Source organism: Alternaria viburni, assembly GCF_023758015.1.
Source record: "Alternaria viburni strain BMP 2772 chromosome Unknown scaffold_8, whole genome shotgun sequence".
NCBI classification, from domain to species: Eukaryota; Fungi; Ascomycota; class Dothideomycetes; order Pleosporales; family Pleosporaceae; genus Alternaria; species Alternaria viburni.
In genome coordinates, this window is record NW_026055777.1 from 851,716 (window position 1) to 868,131 (window position 16,416).

A 16,416-nucleotide genomic window follows, 5' to 3' on the forward strand; every position below is an offset into this window, starting at 1 on the left:
GCACGGGTATTAGAACATGTTTGAATATGTAGTGTTTAGAATAGATACAAGAATCGCTCACAGCATCCGCTTCATTGTCGTTGTTCTCGTGTCTACTATTGCTTTCCTTTCTCTGTTACTTCATCTCCTGTTCAGCCTCGAATGAACCTAGATGCATTTTCTGGCCAATCAGAGATCAGCTGAGGACCTATCCCATGCACTCTTTCTCTCACTCTATCTTTGCTGGTGTATCTTTGCTTCTCTGATACCCGAAGGGTATCTCAACCCTGTACCTATGAGGACTAGGCATCCTTCTTGTTGGCTTGGGACGAATGATGGGCTTTTCCATCGAGAGCTTTTCCTCAGCGGTAGGGGCGGAACGAATGTTCGAGGAAGTGTTGACCCATGCGCTTTGTGTTGGGACAATTGAGTCCAACGCTGAGTCAGCATGCTGAGGGTGTAAACGCGGAGGCGAAGCTGCGTTTGTTTGCAGCTTTGCTTGCCCTTCAGAAATGATAGCTCGAGTTGTTGAAGCTGACATCGTTGTACCCTGGGTTTGACCACCACTTGTAACAACGTCATTACTCTCAGGGACGCTATCCTCATCGCTCTTATGGCCTCCACGTGGATCGTGCTGATTGCGGGACCCCACAAAGTCCCATAAGCTTGCTGAGTGTCGATCCTCTTGTGGCCGACGATATGTTGACAAAGCTTGCGACGGATTGGTTAGTGACCGTCCGATCAGCGAAGGTAGCTCTTTTGCAGGCCGGCTTGATTGTACTGTTCTCGCTAGTCGGTTCCTCACCCTAGGGTCCGGATGAGCTGTCGCCATGTCTCGGGCAGACTTTCCCTGGGCGACAGAATCGGGGTCTGCACCATGGGCTAGCAATGCTTGAACAATCTGAAAGACGTCTTGATGCAGCTCCCTCTTGAGGACGTCTTCTTTACGGGCGTCGAGCGAGATGACGCTTTGTAGTGCTGCGTCGAGGTAGCTTGTTTTCTGGAGTTGTAGTCGTCCTCTGATTTGTAGAAGATGACTGACAACCATAGCGAGCTTTCCAGTTGCAGCGTACTTTATGAATTCTGCAAGGATATACTCTGGAACTTGACTTTTGTCGACCGATGCAGGGGGCAGATGCCGTAGGATGACGTGCTCGTGTTGTGTGATTACGTTTGTGGAAAGGCATCGAAAGTGTTTTCCGGAAGCCATTTGGATGAGCTCTCTTATGACTGACGCGCTAAGCTGTTTGGCAGAGTCTAGGTCTTGTAAAAGCAATGAAACGATGGGCTCGTGTCGTCTATTTATAGCTATAGAGAGCATCTCAGACCTACCCTCGATTATCGGACTCGCTCCCGCTTCTATGAGCAGTTCAGCTATGCGTCTGTTTCCAAGATATGCTGCAAATGATAGTGGTGTGGCCGACCGTATACCCATTCTGTATCCCTCATGGATCCAGTAGTTGGAAAGTGCGTGCACGTTTGCACCGAACTGTAGGAGTAGTTCGACCATCTTTACGTCGCTGTGGTACGCAGCGGATGTCAGAGGTGTTGTGGCATGTGAACTTGCCAAGTAACAGCTGTCACTGAGATAGTAACCCCAGCCATGGCAAAACTGTCTATCCACATCCGTACCCTTGAGTAGGAGTCGTCTCATCAAGCCCTTGCTTCCTGTCCTCAATGCTAACTCGAGTAGCTTGACCCCCTGTGTCCGCACCTCTTTGTCCAGGATAGCGTCCATAATCAGGGAGTAGAATCGAAAGTTCGTCCGTGCAAGTCGGCTTCGATCCCTGTCGGTCAAATGCGCGACAACCTCCAAAATAAGCACGTTTGGTAGCTCGGCGAGTCCAGTGAAACATGGTCGAGAATAGTCGAGGATAAAGTCGAGGGCTCGGTGGTTGACTTCACGCAGGTGGCGGAGGTCGGCTGGACTGAGGGGCGCAACGACATCGCGGAGAAGCTCATTCGGGAGGCTTAGTAGTCCTTGGGGTGGATGCGCCATTTCGTAGGTATGTGATAGTCCGGCGAAGTTAATGTGGTGATGGGATGGCTTCGTGAAGTAGTACAATAACAGTCGCTTTGGCCGCCAACGGTAGAGGTGCGCGGGAGCTACAACAGAGCGTCTGATGAACTAGACGATGTATACGAAGTACCCAGGAGCGTACAAGTGGTGGTGGAAGAACAAGAGAAGTCCCTTTAATACTCTCGCCGTAGACGTTATACGCAAGGTGCAGCCCACTCCAGGACTAGCGCTTGAGTTGCCTGCGACAGCGCGCTTTGACCGGACCCTTTCTCGCAACATCCACTCTGCTAGTGAATACATGGTCTCCGCGTTTAGCTTTGCGTTAGATAATAGTACAATATAGCCCTTAACTCTCTCAGTTGAGGTCTGCGAAGCGATCGCCCGATTGCACATTGTAGAGAAAGATCTCAGGCGGAAGGTGTTCAGACGGCACACCTGTGGCAAATGAGCTAATGATCTATAGAATACTCAAGGAGACCTTTTAACTACCTATCACCCATATTGCATGACCTCGTGTGCCATCTAGACATGCTCGTCCACTGCGCCAGGTGGCCCACCTGCGACGCCCGCTGGTCCAAATGTACCTCGATGACTCGCACCATTCTTGCCATCATTCACTTCTTCGTCGTCATCCCTATCGTCGAATGTGGCTTCTGACATAAAAGGACTCTTTGCCCTGATCTGACGCCCTTTCAGGAGTAGCACCACAGGCACAAGACTCAACGCTAGTCCTACAAAGCCCAGTAGACTGCCAGCCCAACCGAACCCTAAGTTCTGGAAGAGCGAATATGAAGCGAAAGGTAGAAAGGCTCCGAACGTGTTACGACCAAGCGATGCGGCTGAAAGTGCAGAAGCAGCGTATTTCTCGTAAGCATCCGTGAGGTAGTTGACTACACCCATGTAAATGGAGTAGATGCCCACACCAACGATGCAAATGCCTATCGCAGGCACGATCCAATGTATCTCTGGTCGACACGTCCATCCATACATGAACAGTCCCGCAGTAAAGAGCAAGGAACCAGGGATGCTGGTGTATAAGCGACCTTCGGGTATGGGTTTGCCAGGGCGTTCCTTGTTCTTGGAAGCAGAGCGAAGATACATCCAATCCTGCAAGGGATTAATGAGCGTACCAATGAGCGCTCCAACGGTGATTGCCAGCTGAACAAGACCGGTCTGAAAGGTTCCAAAACCGTAACTAGCGCTGAAGGTCTGGACGACCGAGGAAAAGAACAGGAAGAGGATACCCCAGGCGAAACTGATCCAAAGAGTGAAGAAGGTGACGACAGGCTCGGTGAATAGCATTTTGGTAGGTCGCATGAATGAAACCTTGAGCAAGCTAGCTATCGAGGGCTTCTCGAGCTCTGATTCTGCGTAGACTTCGCGACCGGTTTCTTTGCGAAGCTTCTGGGCGCGCTTTTTGAGGATGACGTCGCCACGAGTTTCCTTGAGGATTATGTAGAACACTGGGAGTAGGGCCGCATTGTAGATGATTTGGATGTAGTAGATCCTGCATGTTCGTTAGTTGGGTCAATCAGATAATGCAGATGCTTACCATCGCCAAGGGGATTGTAGTCCAGTGGAAGGATAGCCAAGCTGTACGATTGCGCTACCCACGAAGGGTCCAAGAGCAATACCAGCTACGGACGTGAAGCCGAAAATGGACATTGGCAGACTCCGAGCTTTGTCACCTTTCCATACATCGCTAATGCTGCCGCCCACGATGTTGATGGAAACGGAAGATGCGCCACCGCCGAAGAAACGGGTGACGACCAAGGTTGCAAAGTTATCGGCAAAGGCTGAGCCGAACAGGAACAATTCGAACACGATGTAGGCGACCTGCGCAGGGGTTAGCGATTTGATGGGCTATGCTGCCACCCAAACCTACAAAATATCCAGGCATTCTACCAGTGTTTTCGGTCAAAGGTACGAATAGTAGTGGGAATATAGCAGCACCCATATTCCACGAACACGTCGCCCAGTAAAGGTTTGGAAACGGCTCGTTTTGAACGTTGAATAGTGTTGCCATGTACTCGTTTCCAGCGCCGTAAGACCCAGCCGGAAGACCTGTCAAGATGGAGATGAAGCAAACGGTTATTGTCAAGAACCATTTGTACTTGGTTGACCAGTTGAACCTGGTTTCCATCAGCAATTGAGTTCAGGTGGAGTCTCGAGGAACATACGGGTTGTCAGGATCTTGTGGACCGTCCCAAGTGTGGAGTTCGACCTCTTTGCCATCTTTCATGCGGGTTTGCACTTCCTTCTTGCGTCGAGGTAGAGATGCACTTTCTATCATGGATTAGTGAACATGCAATTAGGGTGGTTCACTTTGAAGGCGTACCCGTGTTGTCATTGAGCGACGAATGATGTGACATGGTGATGTCGCTTTCAAGACACTAGCCGATCGTGAGTTGAGTGAAGGTTAGAACCGCTGTGGAGGTTGAGCAAACTGAAGGCTATTGCATTGGTAAATTATGGCGGTATGATGAGATCCGGAGTGATCTCATAGTACTTGAGCCGCCGTTTGCTGGCCTTGTGACAAGCGTTCGGCGCTGGGCGGACATCATGCCGTTGGAATGTGTGGAACGCGATGACGTTAGCGTGACCATATCGTGGAACCTACCATTGGCGTGGGAGGATCGCCCGCTAATTGACGTGACTTGAGCAGAGGCCAAGAGGAAACTGGTGGATCTTCTCCATCATCGTCACTCCGTCGTGGCTTCATGGGATAGCACCGGGATCAGCTGGATTGGCGCCCCATCAGACGCCTACAAGGAAGCTATGTTTTGCAAACAATGTTATATACCCTCAGTTGAAGTATACATATACCATTCTTCTTTCAATTAGTGAGCTACAACGCTTTGTATGCTGCAAACTGCGACACGGCTAACTCTCGAAAAGGGCCTCACGTGATCGCGCGATGAGATGCGCGATGGCTGGGGTCTCAACGTGGCCCGGTAACATGACCCACGCGTGTAGCCACGTCCATAGCGCCCTTGAGGAAGCATCGCCCACGCGCATTGAGGCCTGCTGTGGGCACGATTCTATGCAAATTCGCTTTCGGGGGATATATTCGGGCCATATCTAGGAACACTGTAAGAAGCACGAGGTGCATTCGCATCCTAGAAGGAGATTGCGCCCTACAACGGAGTTAAGAGTCGATATGCCCAGATACGCGTCTCTCCCGCATTGCGGCAAGAACGTGCATCCAGATTACTAGGCGCATGTGATGTATAAGCAAGATCGAGCGGTCGGTCTTCGCTGCTTTCGATGGGATTCGATGATGTTCTACAAGATTGGAAACGTAAACGGCGAGCATGAACCTTGGAAGAGAAGCCGAGGTCGGAGCCTGACAATAGATGGTAAAGTGACTGCGAGCAAGCGACGTGATGTAGATTGGAAGGAGAAAGGGTTGAAATGGATCGAGGTGCCAAAATCGAGGATCAATTGAGAGAAAGGCGGTGGTTGGAGGCGGATTGGCAGTGTCGCGTGTTGCCGAGGTTTTGCCATCGGGGCTATCGGAGGAGCTTGGGCGGTGATGATGTCGAGATTCGGAAGGATGCTGAGCAATTCACACGCCGCCACTACAACCTGTCAACCTTCATTGCACCCCACCCAACCCTCTTCTTAGATTTTCCGGTCATACTACGAGTGCCACGTATCCCCACGTGCACTCTTTTCATTCTTTGTATAGTATTAGCACCACCCTCGCCGACATAACGCCATTTCATCATGTTCCACGGACAGAACTTGCCGTGGCGGGCGGCCCTTCGTCAGGCTTCACGATCGAATGCGAGGAATATCACCACTAGAGCCTCGTCGCGCCATCTCCCCGCACAATGCACGGCATCGCTGGTTGCCCGGCAACATCACCGATGTTCCTCGCCGCCCGCGGCGCTCTTCGCATACCGCAGCTTCTCCACAACGTTGGGTAGACGGAAGGAAGACGATACAAAGGCGCCACCAGAGCCGCTGGAGGAGGCCAAGGAGGAAGAAACAGAAGAGTCCAAGAAGCTGAAGGAGCAGAAAAGAGCAGAAGAGCTCGAGGGCAAGAGCGATGCGCCTGAACCAATACCACCAAAGGCGAGTTCTGGGCGAGGCAGCGCAGCAGGAGGAAGCGGTTCAGGCGGCGACGGCGGTGGCAAGAAGCGAAAGGGCGCCGAAAGAGCCCTCGTCAAGCCTTCGATACCCGACGTCTACCCGCAAGTCATGGCGATACCGCTCGTCAAACGTCCGCTGTTCCCGGGGTTCTACAAGGCCATCACAATTAGAGATAGAGAGGTCGGACAGGCAATTGCGGACATGGTCAAGCGAGGACAGCCCTACATCGGTGCATTCATGTTCAAGGATGATGGTGCCGACAAGGACGTCATCCACGACCCCAGCGAGGTGTACGACGTGGGCACATTCTGTCAGGTCACGAGCGCATTCCCCGTGGGTGCCGATGACAACTTTGCCATGACCTGTGTCCTCTACCCGCACCGTCGCATAAAGATGACTGGTCTCAAGTCGCCACCGCAAGCGAAGGAGGAGTCATCTGTGGCTGAAAGCACACTGAGCGAGAGTGCGGATACCCCAGAGCCGGAGGCAGGCGCAACACAGTCCAAGGGCGATGTCGTCGCTAGCTTCGAGGAGGCAACAGAAGAGGCCAAGGCAGCCCAAGGAGCGCTCGTACCCACCATCCTCAAGGGTCGCAATGTCAGCATTGCCGATGTTGAGAATATGGTTGAAGAGCCATTCGATCTGAAGAGCAACAAGACAATCCAGGTGCTGGTCAACGAAATTGTCAACACCTTCAAGGGAGTAGCACTGCTCAATCCGCTGTTCCGCGACCACGTCTCGACCTTCTCTGTCCATACCACCATGAACGTTGGGGAAGACCCTGTCAAACTCGCTGATTTCGCCGCCGCCGTAGCACAAGCCGAGTCGCATGAACTGCAGGATGCGCTTGAAGAAATGGACATTGAGAAGCGTCTCAGCAAGGCCTTGGAAGTGCTCAAGAAGGAGCTTATTAGCGCGGAATTACAAAAGAAGGTTGCCGACGATGTTAATGCCAGAGTCACCAAGAAGCACCGCGAGTACATGTTGATGGAGCAGATGAAGGGTATCAAGCGCGAGCTCGGTATCGAATCGGACGGAAAGGACAAGCTCATCGAAAAGTTCAACGAAAAGGCTAACAAGCTGGCTATGCCCGAAGCCGTGCGCAAGGTCTTCGAAGAGGAGATGAGCAAGCTACAAGGTCTTGAGCCTAACGGTTCCGAGTTCAACGTCACTCGAAACTACCTTGACTGGCTCACACAGCTACCCTGGGGTCTGCGCAGCGCCGAAAACTTCGGTATCCAACATGCGCGAGAGGTCTTGGACGAGGATCATCACGGACTGAAAGATGTCAAGGACCGCATTCTGGAGTTCATCGCTGTCGGCAAATTGCGCGGCACAGTCGAAGGAAAGATTCTGTGTTTGGTCGGTCCACCCGGTGTGGGTAAGACGTCGATTGGAAAGTCGATTGCTCGCGCTCTGAACCGTCAGTACTACCGCTTCAGTGTCGGTGGTATGTACGACGTAGCAGAGATCAAGGGTCATCGAAGGACATACGTTGGTGCGCTACCAGGACGCATCATTCAAGCGCTTAAAAAATGTCAAACAGAGAACCCGCTTGTTCTGATTGACGAAGTCGACAAGATCGGACGCAACAGCAACCACGGCGACCCAGCATCAGCACTTCTCGAGCTGCTGGACCCAGAGCAGAACAACAGCTTCTTGGACCACTATCTGGATGTACCTGTCGATCTTTCAAAGGTTCTGTTCGTGTGCACAGCCAACATGGATGAGACGATCCCACAACCATTGCTCGACCGTATGGAAGTGATTCGACTGTCAGGCTACGTTTCAGACGAGAAGATCGCCATTGCTGAGAAGTACCTGTCTCCCGCCGCTAAGGAGATGAGTGGGCTGAAGGACGCAGATGTCGTTCTCGAGAGCGATGCGATTGTTGAGCTCATCAACAAGTACTGTCGCGAGTCTGGTGTTCGAAATCTGAAGAAGCACATCGAGAAGGTGTACCGCAAGTCAGCGCTGAAGATTGTTACCGATGTAGGCGAAGATGCTCTCCCCGAGGCTGCAGCGCTCACTGAAGAGGGCAAGGCTGCGCAAAAGGAGTCAGACAAGGACAAGAGCGATCTCAAGGAGACACCGGAAAACATTGAAGAGCAGACCACCGAGAAGCCTCGCGTCGCGCTCAAGATCCCAGATTCCGTGCACGTCTCCATCACCAAGGACAACCTGAAGGACTACGTCGGACCCGCCATCTTCACATCAGATCGTCTCTACGACTTTACGCCACCCGGTGTGGCCATGGGTCTGGCATGGACGTCGATGGGCGGTTCAGCGCTTTATATAGAATCGATAGTGCAGAACGCGCTCTCGGCATCATCATCACCCGGTCTTGAGCGCAGTGGATCGCTTCGGGACGTCATGAAGGAGTCGACCAGTGTAGCCTACTCGTTCGCCAAGAGTATCATGGCCCGCGAGTTCCCCAAGAACAAGTTCTTCGAACACGCCAGGATACACCTTCACTGCCCCGAGGGAGGCACACCAAAGGACGGACCAAGCGCTGGTATCACCATGGCGACCAGCATGCTCAGTTTGGCACTTGACAGGAAGATCAGGGATGATGTTGCCATGACTGGTGAGCTGACTCTTACCGGCAAGGTGCTGAGGATTGGCGGACTACGTGAGAAGACTGTTGCTGCACGGAGAGCGGGCGCAAAGACGGTCATCTTCCCACACGACAACATGAGCGACTGGCTTGAACTGCCTGAGGTATGTTGTCCTATTCTAAACAAAAGCGGGAATGGCTGCTAACACATCACAGAACATTAAAGAGGGCATAGAAGGCCGCCCCGTCCAATGGTACAAGGAAGTCTTCGACATTGTCTTCCCAGATCTCGACAAGGACGTCGCGAACAAGATGTGGGAGAAGGAGCTTAAGGGAAAGAAGGGCGACCGCAAGAAGCGCGAGCAAAAGAAGAAGGAAGAGGAGGAGGAGGAGTCCGGTGAGGACGACGACTGAGCGAGTCTCACTTGGGACGAAATACTTGTACGATAAAGCGAATAGCGTGCTCAGCAGCGCAGCGCATTTTGGGCGTTTTTTTGCATATGCATTGGCCATAGAGCCATAACGATTCGACTGCATTGGTAATGAATGATAACAATTCTCTCTTCTCATAGTGCGGTTCAATGCGTAGCATGCGCGCGAGTGAAAGAGGTTCCGATGATGCAAATGGATGATCTCACGTCAACCACAATATGCGGGTTGATAAGAAGGAAGCATATCCAGCATGATCCCTTCTGCCCTCTTCCGCGTTCACAGGCTGCCGATAGCGGGGCGGTCCGTACCTAGCTACCACTCCCGTCTTCGTACACAGCTATGCTATACCTGGGTATGTCTTCAGCCCACCATGTATAGGAACCTTGTGGGAGAAGCATCATTTACGCTCATCAATCAGAGTTTCAGCCGTTTTCTGACAGCATGGTAGCTACGTACCCAAGCTGCAGCTTCCCAACCCCTCCCTTAGCCCTCGTGGTTTTTCGTTACCCCTCATGCACGAACCCCACCACGCGTCACAGGGGGCATCGTGGGATGCCGCAGCAAGCCATGTGCATATTTGGGCCGGGCATTTTCGTGACGGCTACACTATGCAATCGATTAGCAATAGTGCGTCGTCAGCTTCAACGGCCGAATTTTGCAAGTGCCGCGTTACGCCTGGTTCACTCTGCAGCTGCATGGCATGGCGAGGGAAGGAACTATCAAGTCTGTGACGCAACTGCCACATGTCTGAAGCCACCTGAATTACTAGCGGGCTAAAACACGACTAACAGAAGAGGAGAAAATGCCAACGCTGTTCGTAGCGTTTGTGGCTAGCAAGAAAGAATGCATGTAGTAATGTTCTCTAATGTTTCTAATGTTTTAACGTAATTTTATTGCTAAGACGCTAGTCTCTAAGCAGGTTTTCTTCTATAATTCTACTTTAGTATTTTATTATTTCTACTAACTTATATCTATTTACTTTAGCTTAAAGTACTTTTTATAACTAGCTATAATTATAGTACTAATTTTACTTTTCTTTTTCTACGTACGCGTAAGCTACGCTTTCTTAGTATTACTAAGAGTACTAGTAATATACTTTATAAGTAGCTTATTTAGAGCGTTAATTTCTAGCTAAATAAAGTTAATATTATTATAATTTTTATTTATATACTATTAGTAAGCTTTAGTACCTTAAGTCTAATTTAGTATTATTTTTATAGTAAAATAACGTTAAAAGATATTAAAAGATATTAAAAGACTTTAAGCTAGTCTCTTTTAAAACTACTAAATAATTTTAATATTAATTTAGTATATATTACTATAGTAATATAGTTATTTTAGACTTATTCTATACTTACTTATATAACTTTCTTTATACTATAACTAAAAATAACTAGAAATAATATAATATATAGTAATAAGTATACTACTAGCTAATAGAACTAGCTATATTTATTCTCTATTAACTATAATACAACGCTATATTAACTATTTAGATACTTAGTAACTAGTAAAAATAACTACCTACTTATAGCTTAAGAATAATTTTAGATAACTATTATAGTCTTTATCTATTTAACTATAGTAATACTTAAGAGACTATTTATAAATACTTTCTTATTTTTATCTAATTTCTTATTAAAATAACTAAAAATTCTCTTTAAAGTAATAATCTATAAGACTATAGTATTATAGATAAGCTTAAAGAGAGATTCTATAGTTAGTACTAGTTTATATGTAAAGGTATAAATATAAATAGCTTAAGCTTTTAGTATATCTATAGTAATAAGATTAATCTAATTTATATTAATAATAAGCTTAGGTTAGTAGAAGAACTTATATATATTAGTAATAAGAAGTTTCTTAATAGTAAGGCTAATAGAAAAGATAATTAATAGCCTTACTCTAGACAAATACGTACGTAAGATAGTAGTAATAAGAGCTTTAATAAAAGTTTTAATAAAAGCTTTAATAGAAGTATTAATAAAGTAGCTCTTTATATATTTTAGAACACTTCTTAGAGCGCCTAAAATATTAAGTATTATATTATAAATAACATCTTATTCTATAGCTACTAGAACAGCCTTTAAAATAGCTTTTTTAATAGTTTCTCTTTTAGTAGACGTAGAGTAGCTTATAGTAGCTTTTTATAGTAAAAGTAATATAATTTAAAGAATAGTAATTAAAGAATAAAAAAATAATTTAGTTAAGTATTAGTAAGGTAGTAAAGTAATATAACTAGTGTATAGGTATTAGAGAGTATAAAGATATATTACTATAAGAACGTAAGGTAGTTAGCATAAATAAGAAAGTATATAAGTATTAGTTTAGTAGAAAAGAGTTTTATTATAGAGAGATTCTATTATCTAAAGTATTATATAAGAGTCTAATACTAAAAAGTATAAGTAAAAGATAAAATAGTAAATAATAATATAATTCTAAAGAGCTCTTATTAAAAGATGTTCTTTTTTTAGATAATTCTTAGGTTATTAAAGATCTAATTTATATAAAAACACCTTATATACTAGTATAAACCTTCTCTTTCTAGTAGTATAGTTCTATTATACTATCTAGAACGTGTTAATTACTTATAGTATAAAAAAAAAAATAAAGAAAAAATATAGAAAAGAAAGTAAAAAGCAAAATAAATAATTAAGTAAAGATATTAGTAATATACTACTATAGTATAGGTAGTAGGTAGATTTTAGATAAAACAAGAAGCTTACCTAAAATCTAAGTACTAGTAATATTACTAGCACGTCTAGTCTACTTTATATTTTATCTACTATAACGTAGTTTAGATAAACTAGTAGAAGAAGCTAATAAAGCTAGTGTTAGTATCTTAAACTAAGAAGAAAGTAGTAGAACTAGTAGTAATAGTATATCTTAAAGAATTCTTTAATAATCTTCTTAAGTTCTTTATTATTAAAGAATAGCTACTTAAAGTTCTCTATAGTAATATTACTCTTCTACTTAAAGTTTTCTACTAGCTTACTCTAATCTATCTTTTTACTAACCTTCTTCTAGAAAAGAATTAGATATAGATTATAGACTATCTAAGAATAAAAGTAATAGCTAAAAAGGTTAGAGTCTTACTTACTAAGCTTATACTACTTAATAAAGAAGATAGATATAATTAGATAGGTTTAGAGTTTATACTACTTATCTTAGAAAAGATATAAAAGAAGAAGAATATTATTTATAGCTTTTATATTTATAGCTTACTTAAAGAGACTTATATAAGTAGCTATTACTTATATATAAGTCTAATAAATATAAGTACTATTAATTAATAAGCTATTAAAGTAGTAGCTAATATAGACTTCTTAATACTACGCTTAAATAACTTTAATACGTTTGTAGTTATTAAGTTTAGTATACTTAGAGTAGCTATTAAGAATTAGTTAAAGAAAATTAGAAGTCTTATCTAGATATTTATAGTTTTTAGCTATAGTTAAAGTCTTAAGCTTATTAGAATTCTAGTCTTTATCTTTTAAATTATCTTTATTAAGCGTAGTGTCTATCTTCTTAGACAAAGATTAGTAAGCTAAAGTAGATTTTAGAGCGCTAGCGCTAAATAGTAGTAGTAGTAGTAAAAGACTAGTTTATATACTATAAAGCTTTAATTTCTATAACTTAGCTACTACTATCTTCTTCTTAACTACCTTAAGACTAGCCTAGCGCTCTTAGTATATCTACTTTTCTAGATTTACTAAAGAAGTAACTAATCTAGCTCTACTAAGTTACTTTACTCTAATCTTCTTTAGCTTTACTTTAATATAATTACTACTTTTATTAATTACTTTTAACTTATATAGAGATAATCTAAGTTCTATTATAATAGAGATAGCTAATTAATAAGTAAAGTAAAGCTTTATCTAGTATCTAGCTATAGTATTAGTAATTATTATATTATTACTACTATAAAGAGTATACGTAATTTAGTAGTTCTTATTAGAATACCTATTAGCTATATATAAAAAGATATATTACTAAAACTTATATTAACTATTATAAGTACTATCTTTTTTATACTTATAAGTAAAAGAAACTATAATATTTCTAGTAGTAAAACTAAGTATACCTAGCGTTATACTATACTTCTTATAGTTCTTTTTTAATACTTTAATAGAATACTTTAAAAGAAATAGTATCTTAGAAAGTAAGTTCTTCTTAGTAAACTAAATAGTTATCTTAATAGAATTTCTTAAGATAGCCTAGTCTTATATAATAATATTAGTTTTAGTACTTTTACGTAAAGTATAGATATAAATAGCTACTACTTAGACTAAGAAAAGAGCTAAATTACTAATATCTAGACGTCTAAGATAAAACTATATATTAGATATAGTCTAGTAGTTATAGAGAATCTTACTTAAAAAGTAAGAAATATAGCTTATAAGACTAGGCTCTAATATATTAATACTTTTAGTAGTAGTAGTTAGCTCTATAATATACTTATCTTTAGTATTCTTAGCTTAGCTTAAGACTTAATACTAGCTATTAAAAGCTTTAATACTACTATACTTATCTATAAGCTCTAGTAGCGTCTTAACTATATTAGATACTTTAAGAATAAAGTTAGTAATCTAGTTAAATAGAAAGATTATATTAGTTATAAACGTATTAAAGATAACCTTCTATTACTTAGAAAACTACTATTTAAGACTAGTAATAAACTCTATTATCTTACTATTAATATTTAAATTCTAGAGATTCTAGTTCTAGGCTAATATAAGAACTTAGTTCTTAGCTTTAGTATATAAAGCCTAGATAATTATAAGAGTATCTTTCTTTAGTTATAAACTAGAAGAAGTAGTAAAGAAAGAGCTAGTATTACTTCTAGAGGCTTAACTATAAATATCTAAAGTAGTAAAATTCTTAGTAAGACTAGGTATATAGAGCTTAAAAAGTAAATCTTTCTAAGAAGAAGTCTCTTATAAAGAAAAGCCTTAGCTATAAAAGAAAGTTAACTTTCTAGTATCTATAGCTTTACTCTTACTTTTATTCTTATTACTAGCTATTTTTTACTAAGCCTCTAGTAGCGTAGGTGTCTTTCTTTAGTAATCTAAGACTAGCTCTTATAAAGAAACTCTTACTAAACTAGCTTATAGTATAAAACTAATAGTACTAAGCTTATATATATATATATATAGTTACACTTATACACTTATTTATAGAATTAGTTATAAGTATAGTAAGCTAAGTACGCGCTTTTATATATAGAGTTAATAGTAACTAGAAGTTATAGAAAAGGTTTAGGTAGCCTATAGGCTTATTATACTTCTCTATACTAGGTATAGTAGTTATAGTTATAGTTATTAAAGTAAGAAATAAGAAAGGTTAAGTTAATAAAAAGAGAAAAAAAACATAGCCTACTTCTAAGAGATAACTATAGTATATAGAGGTAAGAAGAAAAGATTAAGAAGATTAGAAAACAAAGAAAGAAGTAATAGCTAAGAAAAAATATATATATATATATATAATTAAAAGACCTCTATCTATTATAGTATTATAATATTATAATATTAATAGGTAAAGTTAGAAAGCAAAATTATAGTAAAAGTAAGGTAATTAATTATATAATTAGCTATTATACTTAGTAGTGTTCTTACGCGTATAATAGTATTAGTAAATAAATAGTGTTATATTATTATAGTAGTAATAACTAGATTTTAGGTAAAATTCTAACTTACCTAAAATCTATATATTAGAACTATTATAGCCTGTAATTATTAGAATTATAGCTAAAAGACTATAATAACTATATAAATATAGTTTAAAGAAAGTTTAAAGCTAGATAGAATAGTTAAAAGAGTAATACTTATTATAATTAGTACTAGTATTTCTAATATTAAAGTTATAAGAAAGCTATAATACTTATAGCTCTCTTTCTTATTATCTTTAAGAGTATATAAAGATAATAGAGAAGTAGTTACTAAAGATAAAGTAGTTATAGTTATTATAGTAGTTCTTAGGTAGTTATACGTAGAGTTATAGCTAGTTATTATACGCAGAATTATAGCTACTATATTCTTTAGATATTCTAAGTATATTAAGATAGTAGTAGAATAGATACGTTCTTATCTACCTAGTAGTAGTTACTTTCTAGAGACCTAACTATAGGCAGACTAATATAACTAGAAATTACTATTTTAAGCTCTAATTTAAGTAGCTTAAAAAGCTTAAAATAGTAAATTAACTAAGTCTAAGTAGTTATTACTAGATAGAGGCAACGCCTTAGTAGTTATATAACTCTATAGTCTAGTTAACTAGTAGTAGAGAATTTAATATAAAATAGAATATAGTAAAGTAGTAAGAATAGTAGTAGCTATCTTTTCTACTTTATCTTAAAGTTTATAGTACTTATACTCTACTAAGAGTATCTAAATATATACTACTTAGCGCTTATAAAAAGAGGTATTACTATATATAGTAAACTCTTTATCTATATTATCTAGTATTAATATTATAGTAGAGAAGTTAAAGATAGTAGAAAGTACTTAGAGTAGTATTTACCTTAGACTCTAGTAGTAGCTTCTAGCTAAACGCTGCTATAAGCGCTACACTATCTTTATTACTACTTATCTTATAGTCTATAATATATTTATTTAGTATAGTTTAAGACTATAAAGAAGTTAGACACTTTTTTTACTAGTAGTAGTAAGAGTTAGTAGAAGCTAGAAAGAAAGTATAATAAGTAGAAACTTATTATTACTATTAAGGTATAAGTATAGTAGAAAAGAAGCTAAAATAAATTAAGGTTAAAAGTAAGAAAAGCGCTATCTCTTTAGTTTTAGTAGAACTTATAAAATACTTCTCTATAAGACTAATATAGTTTATATATATTTATAATATTAAAATTCTTTATAGTATAGTTAACATACTAGAAGAGAAAGAAATAAAAAGAAAATAAAAAAGTGTACTTTAAATACTTAGTAATAGTAGACTATATATTATTAAAGAGGCTTTTAGATAAAAAAGCCTATAGTAGACTTTCTTTTCTCTTTCTTAAGTAAAGGCTATTCTATAGCCTAAGCTCTTTCTCTATCTAATACTAATAATATATTAGAATTAGAGAAAGAAATAAAGTCTAGTTAAAATACTCTTTATTCTTCTTCTATAAAGCGCTTAGTAATAACTATACTTAGCTAACTAATAAGCTTTAAAAAGATACTTAGCTAATTAATAAGTTTTAAGATGTTACTTACCTTCTTTTCTTTAAGTTATAGTTAGAAAGAAATATTTTAGCTATCTTTCTTATTATTATTAATAGAGCTAGCTAGCATATTAGTAGAAATATTAGTATTCTTTTAGTTATCTAAGTTAT

General features: G+C 40.4%; 3 protein-coding genes across 3 annotated transcripts; 1 reads left to right on the forward strand and 2 right to left on the reverse strand.

The window, feature by feature from the left end:
* Positions 1 to 341: 341 nt before the first annotated feature.
* Positions 342 to 1,978, reverse strand: J4E79_004737 (uncharacterized protein; the record flags this gene model as incomplete). Its single annotated transcript, XM_049353619.1, has 2 exons — positions 342 to 389; positions 785 to 1,978. The coding sequence occupies 2 exons, from the start codon at positions 1,976 to 1,978 to the stop codon at positions 342 to 344; spliced, it is 1,242 nt and encodes a 413-aa protein (XP_049212067.1).
* Positions 1,979 to 2,521: 543 nt separating this feature from the next.
* Positions 2,522 to 4,371, reverse strand: J4E79_004738 (uncharacterized protein; the record flags this gene model as incomplete). The annotated part of the gene is made up of 5 exons (XM_049353620.1): positions 2,522 to 3,506; positions 3,552 to 3,835; positions 3,885 to 4,131; positions 4,180 to 4,285; positions 4,338 to 4,371. The coding sequence occupies 5 exons, from the start codon at positions 4,369 to 4,371 to the stop codon at positions 2,522 to 2,524; spliced, it is 1,656 nt and encodes a 551-aa protein (XP_049212068.1).
* Positions 4,372 to 5,728: 1,357 nt separating this feature from the next.
* Positions 5,729 to 9,068, forward strand: PIM1 (ATP-dependent Lon protease pim1; the record flags this gene model as incomplete). Its single annotated transcript, XM_049353621.1, has 2 exons — positions 5,729 to 8,818; positions 8,871 to 9,068. 2 exons carry the CDS (start codon positions 5,729 to 5,731, stop codon positions 9,066 to 9,068), a joined length of 3,288 nt encoding a protein of 1,095 aa, XP_049212069.1.
* Between the last annotated feature and the right edge of the window lie 7,348 nt (positions 9,069 to 16,416).